The following is a 15,390-nucleotide window of genomic DNA, read 5'->3' as shown; positions in this document are numbered from 1 at the left end:
ATATCTTTTCCTTGGGATGATTTTCTTTATTGTGTTTGTTTTTAGTTCTTTAAAAATAATACCAGCTTAATTTTATTTCAAAATACAAATAGACTCAGTATATGAAACAATTATAATTGAGAACTGTTACTGTATAAAGGGCTATGTTATGAATGAACAATTAAGATGAAATAATTTAATTGTACTTACTTTGTAATTCTTTTTAGGCCAGAGTGTTTTCCTCCTTAATTTTTCATACGTTACTTTTTTCAGAAGGCTAATAGGAATGATAATACTGTTTCAAAAGATTTTGGTTCTTATTGATGTCCCATGTTTTGTCTGTCTAAAGTGTCAACCCAAGAAAAAGTCTACGCCACTGAAGTATGAAGTTGGAGACCTCATCTGGGCAAAGTTCAAGAGACGTCCATGGTGGCCCTGCAGGATTTGTTCTGATCCGTTGATTAACACACATTCAAAAATGAAAGGTAATTCTTGCAGTGATTATACATGTTAAAGGCAGTTGCCTTTATCATAAATCAATTTTTGTTGTATTTTATATTTAGTAATAATCTTTATTTTTCTAGGAGCATTTTGTGAATGAATTGGTATTACATAACATATTTTTATCTCTCGGGATTTTTAAGTTTGTTTTACTCTATGATTTAAACATTTTCTCTCTCTCTCTATTTTTTATTTATTTATTTTTTTGAGACGGAATCTTGCTGTTGTTGCCCAGGCTGGAGTGTAGTGGCGTGATTTTAGCTCACTGCAACCTCCGCATCCCTGTTTCAAACAATTTTCCTGCCTCAGCCTCCTGAGTAGTTGGAATTATAGGCGCCAACCACCACACTCAGCTAATTCTTTTTTTTTTTTTTTTTTTTTTTTAATTGAGACAGAGTTTCACTCTCGTTGCCCAGGCTGGAGTGCAGTGGTGTGATCTTGGCTACCGCAACTTATACCTCCTGGGTTCAAAGTGATTCTCCTGCCTCAGCCTCCCGAGTAGTTGGGTTTATAGGCATATGCCACCATGCCTGGGTAAATTTGTATTTTTAGTAGAGATGGGGTTTATCCATGTTGGTCAGTCATGAACTCCCAATCTCAGGTGATTCACCCTCCTCGACCTCCCAAAGTTCAGACTACAGGCGTGAGCCACTACGCCCAGCTGATTTAAAGATTCTCAATTATTCTGTTGATGCCAGGAAGGTGTTAGACTGTTTCTCTAATGTTTACATTGTCCAGAATCATCTTTCAATATATTTACATGTTTCAACTTTAATCTTCAGGTCATTTTTGATAATATAAAATCTGAAACATTGGAAATGGTTCTTTTTTTTTTTTTTTTTTTTTTTTTTTTTTTTTTTTTTTTTTTTTTTTTTTTTTTTTTTTTTTTTTTGAGGCGGAGTTTCACTCTTGTTACCCAGGCTGGAGTGCAATGGCACGATCTCGGCTCACCGCAACCTCCGCTTCCTGGGTTCAAGCAATTCTCCTGCCTCAGCCTCCTGAGTAGCTGGGATTACAGGCACGAGCCACCATGCCCAGCTAATTTTTTTTTTTTTTTTTTTGTATTTTTAGTAGAGACGGGGTTTCACCATGTTGACCAGGATGGTCTCGATCTCTTGACCTCGTGATCCACCCACCTCGGCCTCCCAAAGTGCTGGGATTACAGGCTTGAGCCACCGCACCCGGCCCGGAAATGGTTCTTATAAATAATTTTGAAGTTTAAAATTTTGATTTGGAGTATTTCCTTTAAATGCTATTGTTTGTTTTTCAGTTGATCATTGTGTTTGACTCTCAGGTACCTTACTTTCAAATTACTCTGAAGGATGGGGCTGAAACTTGCTTTGTCGCCCAGGCTGGAGTGCAGTGGCACGATCTCAGCTCACTGCAACTTCCGTCTCCTGGATTCAAATGATTCTTCTGCTTCACCCTTCCAAGTAGCTGGGACCACGGGTGCTGGCCACCATACCCGGCTAATTTTTGTATTTTTAGTGGAGACAGGGTTTCACCATGTTGGCCAGGATGGTCTTGAACTCTTGACCTCAGGTGATCCACCCTCCTCGGCCTCCCAAAGTATTGGGATTACAGGCGTGAGCCACTGTGCTCAGTCTGAAAGTTGATTTGAGCTGTTCTTTTTTCTGGATTAGGATGGCAGTTATTTTATTTTAGTTTTAATATATGTATTTTAGTTCCTGAAAGTCATATGTTGATGAGATTCGGAAAAATTAGCTTACTTTCTGCTTTGCTATGATCTGTCACATTGTTCACTCCTTTTAACAGACAACCAATTGATACTAAAAAATTTTTTTTTGAGACAGAGTCTCAGTCTTCCTCTGTCACCTAGGCTGGAGTGCAGTGGCGTGATTTCGGCTGACTGCAACCTCTTCCTCCTTGGATCAAGCAGCCTCCTGCCTCAGCCTCCTGACTAGCTGGGATTACAGGCGTGAGCCGCCACGCCCACCTAATTTTTGTAGTTTAGTAGAGACGGGGTTTTACCATATTGGCCAGGTGGGTCTCAAACTCCTGACCTGAAGTGATTTCGCCTGCCTCAGCCTCCCAAAGTGCTGGGATTACAAAGTAAGACACTGCACTTGGCCAATATTAATATATTTTTATATTCATAATGTTTTTTCATGTAAATTATATTTTTATTTACGTGACTATGTACTTCTTAGTCATCTTTCACGTAGTTTCACATAGAACACTATATTTTGCAGCTTACCTTTTCTACCTTGTGGAGATTTTTTTCATATTTTTATTATTTATTTGTTTATTTATTTATTTAGACGGGATCTTATTCTGTTGGCCCAGGCTGGAGTGTAGTGGCCCAGGCTGGAGTGTAACCAGAGTGTAACCCTGCCTCACTGCAGCCTTAATCTTCTGGGCTCAAAGAGTCATCCAGCCTCAGTATCCTGAGTAGCTGGGAGCACAGTTGTGTGACACCACACATGCCTTTTTTTTTTTTTTTTTTTTTTTTTTTTTTGAGACGGAGTTTCGCTCTTGTTACCCAGGCTGGAGTGCAATGGCGCGATCTCGGCTCACCGCAACCTCCGCCTCCTGGGCTCAGGCAATTCTCCTGCCTCAGCCTCCTGAGTAGCTGGGATTACAGGCACGCGCCACCACGCCCAGCTAGTTTTTGTATTTTTAGTAGAGACGGGGTTTCACCATGTTGACCAGGATGGTCTCGATCTCTCGACCTCGTGATCCACCCGCCTCGGCCTCCCAAAGTGCTGGGATTACAGGCTTGAGCCACCGCGCCCGGCCTTTTTTTTTTTTTTTTGAGATGGAGTTTCGCTCTTGTTACCCAGGCTGGAGTGCAATGGCGCGATCTCGGCTCACTGCAACCTCCGTCTCCTAGGTTCAGGCAATTCTCCTGCCTCAGCCTCCTGAGTAGCTGGGATTACAGGCACGTGCCACCATGCCCAGCTAATTTTTTGTATTTTTAGTAGAGACGGGGTTTCACCATGTTGACCAGGATGGTCTCGATCTCTCGACCTCGTGATCCACCCGCCTCGGCCTCCCAAAGTGCTGGGATTACAGGCTTGAGCCACCGCGCCCGGCCTTTTTTTTTTTTTTTTTTTTAAATAAAAAGGATGATTTCTCCAAAGCAGAATTCCTGGATTTGATTTTATATTTTGAATACTGAGGTACCCAAAGACCTTTATAAATTTTTGCATCTTGGTTGGGTGCGGTGGCCCACATTTGTAATCCCAGCACTTTGGGAGGCTAAGGTGGGCAGATAACCTGAGGTCAGGAGTTCAAGACCAGCCTGGCTGACATAGTGAAACCCTGTCTCTGCTAAAAATACAAAAATTAGCCAGCCATGTTGTCATGCTGCTATAATCCCAGCTACTGGGTAGGTTGAGGCGGAAGAATTGCTTGATCCTGGGATGCAGAGGTTGCAGTGAGCCAAGAGCACACCACTGCACTCCACCTTGGGCGACAGACCAAGACTCTGTATGTAAAGAAAAAAAAAAAATTAGTGTCTTAAAAATTTGATACCTTCACCAGGCACAGTGGCTCATGCCTATAATTCTAGAACTTTGGGAGCCTGAGGGAGAGGATGGCTTCAGTTCAGGAGTTTGAGACCAGGGTTGGCAACACAATGAGACCTTTTCTTTTTAATAATAATAATAAAAAAGTTGATACCTTATCCTCTGTTACCAGATTGTATATTTAAATTCTACTAGTAGAAAACTCTTTTAGTCCTCCTTTTCTAACCTTCCCTGTCCCTATGACTTCTGGTTTCTTACTCATTAGGGTGTCTCGTTCTCTCTTTGTCTCTCTTTTGATTTAGGATCTCGCTCTATTGCCCAGGGTAGAGTACAGAGGTGGGATCATGGCTCATTGCAGCCATAGCTTCCCATGGTCAAGTAATCCTCCCTCCCGTGCCTTCCAAGCAGCTGGGACTATAGGTATTCACCAGTATGCCCGGCTAAGTTTTTTATTTTTTGTAGAGATGGGGTTTTGCCTTGTTGCCCAGACTGGTCTCAAATTCCTGGGCTCAAGGGATCTGCCTCACCCACCCTGGCCTCTCAAAGTGATTGGGATTACTGGCATGTGCTACCCCACTCAGCCTATTTATAGTGTTTCTTATGCACACTAGTTGAGTCCATGCTATTTATTTGACAAATAGTAAGTACCTTGTATAGCTTGAGTACTGTGCTAGTTTTTGGGATCCGTTAGTGAGCCATACATCAATACTGCTTGCTCTCATGAGAAATTCGAATCTAGTAAAAGGAACAAGATATGACCTGATGTGTTCATTTTAAAAGTTCACTGTGACTGGAGTGTTGAACATGGGTTAGAGGGGGACCACAAATAAAAAGTTAAAGAATCATTGTAGTGATTATGGTGTGATGAAAGTTTTGAGTAGAAAATAAAAACGGGTTAGGAGATAAAATGCATCTGATGTAGTAATGGATTGGGTAATGTGGAGTGAGGGAGAAAGAAATCGTGTGGTTTTCAATTCTGAGGTTTTCATATTGCAGGTTAGCTCCCACATTTTTAGCTTCAACACTAGATGGATGAATAGATGAGCAAGGCATAGGTAAGATGGATGGCCTTGAGACAGAAGATGCTGTGAGACAAAAGGTACACTGAAGAAGATATCATTTGATGTCTGTATGGAAGAGACTGAGGTTGTAGAAAAAGAATGATGAAAAAGAATAAGATGAATCAGAGATAAAAGAGGAAAAGTAACAGAATGTGGCTAGAGTACATTAGTATGTACTGGGGATATTGTTCTAAGATTCTCAGCTGATGCCTGAAACTGGATAGTATTGAATCTCATATATGTAATGTTTTTCATCTATATCTATATCTATGATAAAGTATCATTTATAAATTGGGTATTGTGGCTGGGTGTGGTGGCTCACGCCTGTGAAGCTAGCACTTAGGGAAGCTGGAGCTGGCGCTCCTGACTTGAGGTCAGGAGTTGAAAACCACCCTGGCCAACGTGGTGAAACCCCATCTCTACTAAAAATGCAAAAAAAAAATTAGCTGAGCATGGTGGTGGGCGCCTGCAATCCCAGCTACTAGGGAGGCAGAGGTAGGAGGATTGCTGAAACCTAGGAGGCTGAAGTTGGAGTGAGCTGAGATCATACCACTGTAGTCCAGCCTGACTAATGGAGCAAGACTCCATCTAGAAATTAATAATAAGCAAATAAAAAATAAATTGGGCATTGTAAAAGATCAACACTAATAATAATACAACAGTGATACTGTAATAAAAGTTATGGGACTCTGTCTCCTCCCTTTGACCCCAATAGCTTATTGTACTGTATCACAGGTACCTGAAACCATGGAAAGTGAAGAGATCACTCTAGTTTAAGAAGGACAATATGGTCAGTTTTGCTGAGTGTTCCCTAGAGAGCAAATAAAATGTCCACTAGGGATAAGAAGGTGGAGTTAATGAGTACCTTTTTTGTCATTGTTGGTTTGATTGAGGTAGAAGTTAGATTGGACTAATTTGAGGCAATGGAGACAGAGGCAGAGAAGGGAGGATCCTATAGGCAGATAAGTATATAGGATCCAGAAGGATTTTAAATTTTTGTTATTTTAATTTTTATTATTAGTCATATTTTTGAGGAAGAGTCTTGCTCTGTCACTCAGGCTGGAGTGCAGTGGCACAATTATAGCTCACTCCAACTTCTGCCTCTCAGGCTCCAGGGCACTAGTAGTGCTCCTCCCACTTCAGCCTTCTGAGTAGCTGGGACCACAGGTGTGTGCCACCACGCTCGGCTAATTTTTGTATTTTTTGTAGAGGCAGGATTTCCCTGTGTTGCATGAGTTTGTCTTGAACTCCTGGGCTGAAATGATCCTCCCGCCTAGGCCTCCCAAAGTGCTGAGATTACAGGTGTGAGCCACTGCTCCTGGCCAGCAATTTATTTTTGGCTGTAGAGACAGAGAAGTTTCAAGATCAAGGTATTAGCCAATTTGGTTTCCCAAGTTGCTGTGTCCTCATATGGCAGAGAGAGAAAGTACTCACTCTGGGTATCTTCTTTCTTTTTTTTTTTTTTTTTTTTGAGACGGAGTTTCGCTCTTGTTACCCAGGCTGGAGTGCAATGGCGCGATCTCGGCTCACCGCAACCTCCGCCTCCTGGGTTCAGGCAATTCTCCTGCCTCAGCCTCCTGAGTAGCTGGGATTACAGGCACGCACCACCATGCCCAGCTATTTTTTTTGTATTTTTAGTAGAGACGGGGTTTCACCATGTTGACCAAGATGGTCTCGATCTCTTGACCTTGTGATCCACCCGCCTCGGCCTCCCAAAGTGCTGGGATTACAGGCTTGAGCCACCGCGCCCGGCTGGTATCTTCTTATAAAGAGACTAGTTGTATCATGAGCTCGTCAAAATCTAATTACTCCAAAGGCCTCACCTATAAACACCAACATTGGGGTCAAGGCTTCAGAATAATACATTTCAGGAGGACACATTTAGTCTGTAAGAGTCCTTTTTCATCCTTCTTGAATTTCAGTCTTACTAACTCTGAGTTTTAAATTGTCATCTGTAAACTGAATCATATCCATAGTGCTAGTCTTTATCCAGGCTTTAGATCTGTATACACAACTCCATATTTGAAGTTTTCACCAGGATATCAATTAGAAAATACATTCATCACTCTTTTTTTTTTTTTTTTTTTTTTTTTTCTGAGACGGAGTTTCGCTCTTGTTACCCAGGCTGGAGTGCAATGGCGCCATCTCGGCTCACCGCAACCTCCGCCTCCTGGGTTCAAGCAATTCTCCTGCCTCAGCCTCCTGAGTAGCTGGGATTACAGGCATGCGCCACCATGCCCAGCTAATTTTTTGTATTTTTAGTAGAGACAGGGTTTCACCATGTTGACCAGGATGGTCTCGATCTCTTGACCTCGTGATCCACCCACCTCGGCCTCCCAAAGTGCTGGGATTACAGGCTTGAGCCACCGCGCCCGGCCTCACATTCATCACTCTTAAGGGCACATGCACACGAATGTTCATTGCAGCACTGTTTACAATAGCAGAGACCCGGAACCAACCGAAATGCCCATCGATGATAGACTGGACAGGGAAAATGTGGCACATATACACCATGGAATATTATGCAGTCATCAAAAACGATGAGTTTGTGTCCTTTGTAGGGACATGGATGAACCTGGAAACCATCCTTAGCAAACTGATACAAGAACAGAAAATCAAACACTGCATGTTCTCACTCATAGGTGGGTGTTGAACAGTGAGAACACATGGACACAGGGAGGGGAGCATCAGACACTCGGGTCTGTTGGGGGAAAATAGTGGAGGGACGGGTAGGGTGGGGAGTTCGAGAGAGAAAGCATGGGGAGAAATGCCAGATATAGGTGATGGGGAGGAAGGCAGCAAATCACACTGCCATGTGTGTACCTATGCAACAATTTTGCATGTTCTTCATATGTACCCCAAAACCTAAAATGCAATTAAAAAAAAGAGGTAAAAAAAAAAAATAAGAAAATACATTCATCACCCTAACATAGAACCACATACTATTTTTTTTTTTTTTTTTGAGACGGAGTTTCGCTCTTATTACCCAGGCTGGAGTGCAATGGCGTGATCTCGGCTCACCGCAACCTCCGCCTCCTGGGTTCAGGCAATTCTCCTTCCTCAGCCTCCTGAGTAGCTGGGATTACAGGCATGCGCCGCCAAGCCCAGCTAATTTTTTGTATTTTTTTTTTAGTAGAGACGAGGTTTCACCATGTTGACCAGGATGGTCTCGATCTCTTGACCTCGTGATCCACCCGCCTCGGACTCCCAAAGTGCTGGGATTACAGGCTTGAGCCACCACGCCCGGCCAGAACCACATACTCTTTAGCTACCTCTATCTGCATCTCTCCCCACCCATATGTGTTTGCCTTAAGCAACCACTAATGTACTTTCTGTTTCTGTGGATTTGCCTATTCTGGACATTTCATATACAGAAGGTCCCTAACTTGCAACGGTTCAAGTTAGAATTTTTTGACCTTACAATAGTGTGAAAGCAATACACATTCAGTAGAAACGGTACTTCAGGTTACCTATATAGCCATTCTTTTGCACTTTCAATGTAGTATTCAGTAGATTACATGAGATATTCAGCAGTTTATTTTAAAATAGGCTTTGTGCCAGAAATTTTGCCCAGCTATAGGCTAACATAAGTATTCTGAGCATGTTTAGGGTGGTCTAGGTATCAAATGCATTTTCTAATTATTCTTTTTTTTTTGCAGGCAAGGTCTTGCTTTGTTGCTCAGGCTAGAGTGTGTGTCATGATCTCAGCTCATTGCAACCTCTGCCTCTTGGGCTCATGTGATCCTTCTGTCTCAGCCTCCCAAGTAGCTAGAACTACAGGCACACACCATGCCCAGCTAATTAAAAATTTCTTTTTGTAGAGACAGGGTCTCCCTGTAGTGCCCATGCTTGTCTTGAACTCCTGAGCTCAAACAGACCTCCTACCTTTCCCTCACAAACTGTTCGGATTATAGGTGTGAAGCCACTGCATCTGGCCACCTTTCATTTTCAACTTAATATTTTCAACTTATAATGGGTATGTCATGAAGCATCTGTGATTTGTTTATAGATATTCCACAAATTTGTGGTGCTTCTCAGCTTAACAATGGACATATGTTCCCACTAGCAATGCATTGGTTCTGATTTTTCCCATATCTTCACCATTGGTTATTTGTCTTTTTAAAAATGGACAAAACATAATTTAATGTTTTATGTTTTTGTTGTTCTTGTTTTTAAATAGAGTTCTGCTCTGTTGCCCAGGCTGTGGCAGGATCTCAGCTCACCGTAACCTCTGCCTCCGCCTCCTGGGTTCAAGTGATTCTCCTGCCTCAGCCTCTGAAGTAGTTGGGATTATAGGCAGTTACCACCACACCTGGCCAATTTTTGTATTTTTAATAGAGACTGAATTTCACCATGTTGGCAAGACGGTCTTGAACTCCTGACCTCAAGTGATCCACCCACCTTAGCCTCCCAAAGTGCTGTAATTATAGGTGTCAGCCAGCCACTGCAGCCAGCCTTAATACTTTCATTGTTATCATTATTGTTTGCTTATTATTTTTTAAAATAATTTATTTTTTATTTTCTTTTTCTTTTCTTTTCTTTCTTTCTTTTTTTTTGTGTGTGTGAGACAGAGTTTCGCTCTTGTTACCCAGGCTGGAGTGCAATGGCGCAATCTCGGCTCACCGCAACCTCCGCCTCCTGGGTTCAGGCAATTCTCCTGCCTCAGCCTCCTGAGTGGCTGGGATTACAGGCACGCACCACTATGCCCGGCTAATTTTTTTTTTTGTATTTTTAGTAGAGACGGGGTTTCACCATGTTGACCAGGATGGTCTCAATCTCTTGACCTTGTGATCCACCCACCTCGGCCTCCCAAAGTAGTGGGATTACAGGCGTGAGCCACTGCGCCCGGCTGTTTGCTTATTTTTTGTATACATATTTTCAAATTAAAAAAATTTTTTTTTGAGATGAAGTCACGCTCTGTTAACCATGCTGAAGTGCAGTGGTGGGATCTCAGCTCACTGCAACCTTTAGCTCTCAAGTTCAAGTGATTGTTCTGCCTCACCGTCCAGAGTAGCTGGGACTATAGGCTTGTGCCACCACACCTAGCTAATTTTTGTGTTTTTGGTAGAGACTGGTTTTCACCATGTTGGCCAGGCTGTTTTCAAACTCCTGACCTCAAGTGATTTGCCCCCTTTGGCCTCCCAAAATGCTAGGACTACAGACCTGCGCCACCTTGCCTGGCCTAATGCTTTGATTGTTTCAAGTAGGTAGTTCAGTAGCATTAAGTATATTCACACTGTTATGTAGCCATCACCACTATTCGTCTCCAAACTCTTTCATCTCCTAAATTGAAACTCTGTATCCATTTACCAACATCACCCTAGCCCTTGGCAACCACTGTTCTGTGTTCTTTTTTTTCTCTATAGATTTGACTATTTTAGATATCATATATAACTAGACTCAGACATGATAAGTGAAGTTGACTCCTTACTTCACTTATCATGTCTTCTAGGTTCACCTATGCTATAGTATGTTTCTGAATGTCTCTCTTAATTTTTTAAACGGCTACCTGATATTTCATTGTACTGTAAATATCAGATTTTGTTTTTCCATTTATCCATCAGTGAACATTTGGGTTGTTTCCTTTTGGCCATTCTGAACAGTGTTTCTATAACGTTATATAAGTATCTATTTTGTGTTTGTTTTTTTTTAGATGGAGTTTTGCTCTTGTTGCCCAGGCTGGAGTACAATGAGGCACAGTCTTGGCTCACTGCAACCTCTGCCTCCTGGGTTCAAGTGATTCTCATGGCTCAGCCTACCAAGTAGCTGGGATTACAGATGCCCAACCACGCCCAGCTAATTTTTGTATTTTTAGTAGAGATTGGGTTTCGCCATGTTGGCCAGGCTGGCCTCAAACTCCTGAGCTCAGGTGATCTGCCTGACTTGGCCTCCTAAACTGCTGAAATTACAAGTATGAGCCACTGCACCTGTCCTAAGTATCTTTTGTTTTTGTTTTGTTTTGTTTTTAGACAGAGTCTCACTCTGTCACCCAGGCTGGAGTGCAGTGGCACGATCTCAGCTCTCTGCATCCTCCGACTCCTGAGTTCATGCGATTCTTCTGCCTCAGCCTCCTAAGTAGATGGGACTATAGGCATGTGCCACCATGACCAGCTAATTTTTGTATTTTTAGTAGACTCGGGGTTTCAGTATATTGGCCAGGCTGGCTAAGTATCTGTTTTATGTTACTTTTTGATTATATTTTAAGCCCATTTCAATTGTGTTTTTAAAAACATCTTTCAAATTTTGTTCATCTCTTTGCTACTGCCTTAAAGTTCTTGTCATCTCAGGGCCACACTACTTCGGTGATGGTTGGTCTGTTGAGTCTTATTTCCTCTTATTGTATTGTTTAGAGATCAAGGATATTTATATTTATTTTTTTACTTTTTTATAGAGATGGGGTTTCATCATGTTGGCCAGGCTGGTCTTGAACTCCTGACCTTGTGATCCACCTGCCTTTCCCTCCCAAAGTGCTGGGATTACAGGTGTGCTCCACCACTCCTGGCCTTTTTTTCCTTTTATTTGTTTATTTATACGATATTTATATTTCTAAGATGTAAAGTCTGTATTTGCCCACTTTAAATGAGAGTCTTCATTGCCTACGGGATAATGGCTAATGGATTTTTTTTGTTTGTTTTGTTTGTTTGTTTGTTCGTTTTGAGACGGAGTTTCACTCTTGTTACCCAGGCTGGAGTGCAATGGCACGATCTTGGCTCACCACAACCTCCGCCTCCTGGGTTCAAGCAATTCTCCTGCCTCAGCCTCCTGAGTAACTGGGATTACAGGCACACACCACCATGCCCAGCTAATTTTTTGTATTTTTAGTAGAGACGGGGTTTCACCATGTTGACCAGGATGGTCTCGATCTCTTGACCTCGTGATCCACCCGCCTCGGCCTCCCAAAGTGCTGGGATTACAGGCTTGAGCCACCGCGCCGGCCGTTTGTTTGTTTTATAAAAGACAGAGTTTTGGCTGGGCACGGTGGCTCACAGCTATAATCCCAGCACTTTGGGAGACCGAGGCGGGTGGATCACAAGGTCAAGAGATCGAGACCATCCTGGTCAACATGGTGAAACCCCATCACTACTAAAAATGCAAAAATTAGCTGGGCATGGTGGTGCCTGTAGTCCCAGCCTCTCGGGAAGCTGAGGCAGGAGAATTGCTTGAACCCAGGACGCGGAGGTTGCGGCGAGCCGAGATTGCGCCATTGCACTCTAGCCTGGGTAACAAGAGCGAAACTCGGTCTCAAAAAAAAAAAAAAAGAAAAAAAAGACAGAGTTTTGGTCTTGCTGCCTAGGCTGGAGTGCAGTGGTGCAATCTCAGCTCACTGCAACCTCTGCCTCCCCTGGTTCAAGCAATTCTCCTCCCTCAGCCTCCCAAGTAGCTGGGATTATAGGCATGCACCACCATGTCCGGCTAATTTTTTGTATTTAATATTAGAGACAAAGTTTCACCATGTTGGTCAGGCTGACCTGGGATTCATGACCTCCGGTGATGCACCCACCAAGGCCTCCCAAAGTGCTGAGATTTACAGGTGTGAGCCACCTGGCCTGGCCAAAAGTCAAAGCTGTAAAGCCTAAGGTCTTACTATGCCATGCAGACTCTTAGAAGTCTGGCTGCTGCCCAACCTTTATTAGTTTCCCTTTTCTTCCACTTTATGATACAGTGTCCTTAACTACTTTTTGTTTTATTCATTCATGCCTTTAAGGGTTCTATGCCCTCATGGTATAATTCTATCTTTAAGTGTTTTCTTCCCCTGCCACTGCCGCCCACCGAGAGAGAGTTCTGCTCTGTTGCCCAGGCTGGAGTGCAGTAGTGCGATCTCTGCTCACTGCAACCCTTGCCTCCTGAGTTCAAGTGATTCTCGTGCCTCAGTCTCTTGAGTAGCTGGGATTATAGGCATGTGCCACCATATCTGGCTACTTTTTGTATTTTTAGTTGATTGCCTGCCTCAGCCTCCCAATGTGCTGGCATTCACTTTCTCTGCAAAACCAGTGTTTGACTATGCACTTATAGTAAGTTATTAAACTTACTATATTTAAAATATTGAAACCATACCAAGTATTTGGGGGTGTGGTTGTGGGGAGCAGTTCATGCAAAGCACGTTGTGTGGTGCTTCTATCTGAGTAGCTACACTACCCAGATCATACATGTTGCTTTGCTGAAACATTTCTTCCTCTTCATATTTTAGCTTAGTGTTTTTCACTTTTTCTTGGTTATTTGTTCTTTTTCATATTTTTGTTGCTGTGGGCCTATTAAAAATAGGTCTTCTGTGTTTTTGGAACAATGAAATCATAGACTGATGATAAAAGAAACTTACCTGTCTACTATCTTAATTTCTTCTTTGTAGCTAATCTATATTTAGCACGTCACCAGACTAGACTATTGAATCTTTCATAACCTCCTATGTATTGACACATATTGAATACTTAAAATTTTCCTCGTATAATCTACTCTAGATCATAGTGGGCATGTTAGTGTTTTGCAAACAGCCTTCTTTGACAACAGTGATGAGAAGTAACTTCTTTGATCTAATTATACTGGTTCTCTTACCCTTATTTAGTTTCCAACCGGAGGCCCTATCGGCAGTACTACGTGGAGGCTTTTGGAGATCCTTCTGAGAGAGCCTGGGTGGCTGGAAAAGCAATCGTCATGTTTGAAGGCAGACATCAATTCGAAGAGCTACCTGTCCTTAGGAGAAGAGGGAAACAGAAAGAAAAAGGATATAGGCATAAGGTAGGAAAATAAAAACGCTTTTTATTGAGTGACAGAAGCAAGTAAGAAAAGGAAAGAAAATGGCCTCTTACTTATTTTTGAGACAGGTCTTGCTCTGTTGCCCAAGTTGGAGTGCAGTGGCACAGTCTTGGCTCACTGCAACCTTTGCCTCCTGGGTTCAAGCATTCATGTATCTCAGCCTCCTGAGTTCCTGGGATTATAAGGGAAAATCACCACACCCAGCTAATTTTTGTGTTTTTAGTAGTGACAGGATTTCACCACGATTATCAGGTTGGTCTTCAACTCCTGAGCTCAAGCAATCTGCTGCCTCAGCCTCCTGAAGTGCTGGGATTACAGGTGTGAACCACTGTGGCCTGGCCTTTTAAAAATTATCATCTCCTTGGGAGTTGGCAGAGAGGAGGCAGGGAAGAAAGAAGCATTATATTTTTGAAATGTAAGTTGCGTTCCTTTGGTAGTAGAATATCTGTGAGAAAATAGCTAGGGAGCAGGTGCAGGTGTTTTTTTTGTTTTGTTTCTTCTTTTTTCCTCTCCACAGTGGGCTGGGCCTAGCTTGTAAAATATTTATACTCAATTTATTGAGAAATTATTTTAACCAACTTTATTGTGTCAGTCACAGTAGTGAAAATCATGACATGGCATGACCAGTCTTTTGTTATCTTTCATGCATGAAGAAAGTGATCATTAAAATGAAATATTCTGCTTCTTGCCTCTTGGATTAATTATTTCTATTAATGAGAACAATAAAGTTTTTTTCTGTTGTTTGTTTTTGGAGATGGAGTCTCACTCTGTCACCCAGGCTGAAGTGCAGTGGCTCACTGCAACTTCTGCCTCCCAGGTTCAAGCCATTCTGGTGCCTCAGCCTCCCAACTAGCTGGGATTACAGGTGCCTGCCACCACTGTGGCTAATTTTTGTATTTTTAGTAGAGACAGGGTTTTGCCATATTGACTAGGCTGGTCTTGAATTCCTGACCTCAAGTGATTCACCCGCCTCAGCCTCCCAAAGTGTTAGGATTACAGGTGTGAGCCACCACATCTGCCGAAAACAATAAGGTTTTTAATAATTTTCTTTTTAATGTTTCTCAGTGCTTAAGTCTGAAGTTTCTGTTCTCGTTATATTTTAACCATCAGTATTGTGGCTTTGTTTCTTTTGCTTGATGTTTTGATTTTGATAAAATTGGCTGAGAAAAATACCAGCTTATTTTCTTTAAATACTCTTTTTTCCTCCAGTTTTTTATTATGTTAAAATATACATAATATAAAAATTACTGTCTTAAGCACTTTTAAGTATACAGTTAGTTTTAAATACATTCATAATGGTGTACAAACATCTCATAATTATTTTTATCTTGTAAATCTGAAACTCTTTTACCTGTTAAACAGTAATTCCCCATTTGTCCTTCTCCTGTCTCCTGTCACCACCATTCTGCTGTTGGTCTGTATGATTTATTCAATTATATTCAATTTATTCTCTTACATTCAATTCTAGAAGCATACATAATAATTCTTTGGTGTTTATACTCCCCTGAGTCTAAATACTTTCATTTATTTATTATTATCAGTCTTTGATATGGGTGTCTGTCTATGTTGTTCATGCTAGAGTGCTGTGGCATAGTCATTTTTCACTG

At 42.0% G+C, this 15,390-nt stretch overlaps 1 protein-coding gene across 11 annotated transcripts in view; it reads left to right on the top strand.

The window, feature by feature from the left end:
- The window catches only part of NSD1 (nuclear receptor binding SET domain protein 1), a 170,710-nt gene that overhangs the window by 69,577 nt on the left and 85,743 nt on the right, over positions 1-15,390 (top strand). For all 11 annotated transcript variants that reach the window (XM_074390577.1, XM_074390575.1, XM_074390573.1 and 8 more), the window contains 2 exons: positions 329-464; positions 13,593-13,765. In XM_074390577.1, coding sequence (XP_074246678.1) covers positions 329-464; positions 13,593-13,765 — 309 coding nt within the window. The remainder of the gene's footprint in view (positions 1-328; positions 465-13,592; positions 13,766-15,390) is intronic.

The sequence above is a fragment of the Saimiri boliviensis genome, chromosome 20, assembly GCF_048565385.1.
Source record: "Saimiri boliviensis isolate mSaiBol1 chromosome 20, mSaiBol1.pri, whole genome shotgun sequence".
Lineage (NCBI taxonomy): Eukaryota > Metazoa > Chordata > Mammalia > Primates > Cebidae > Saimiri > Saimiri boliviensis.
Note: the sequence above shows the minus strand (reverse complement) of the source record. Positions and strands in the feature narration are given on the sequence as shown.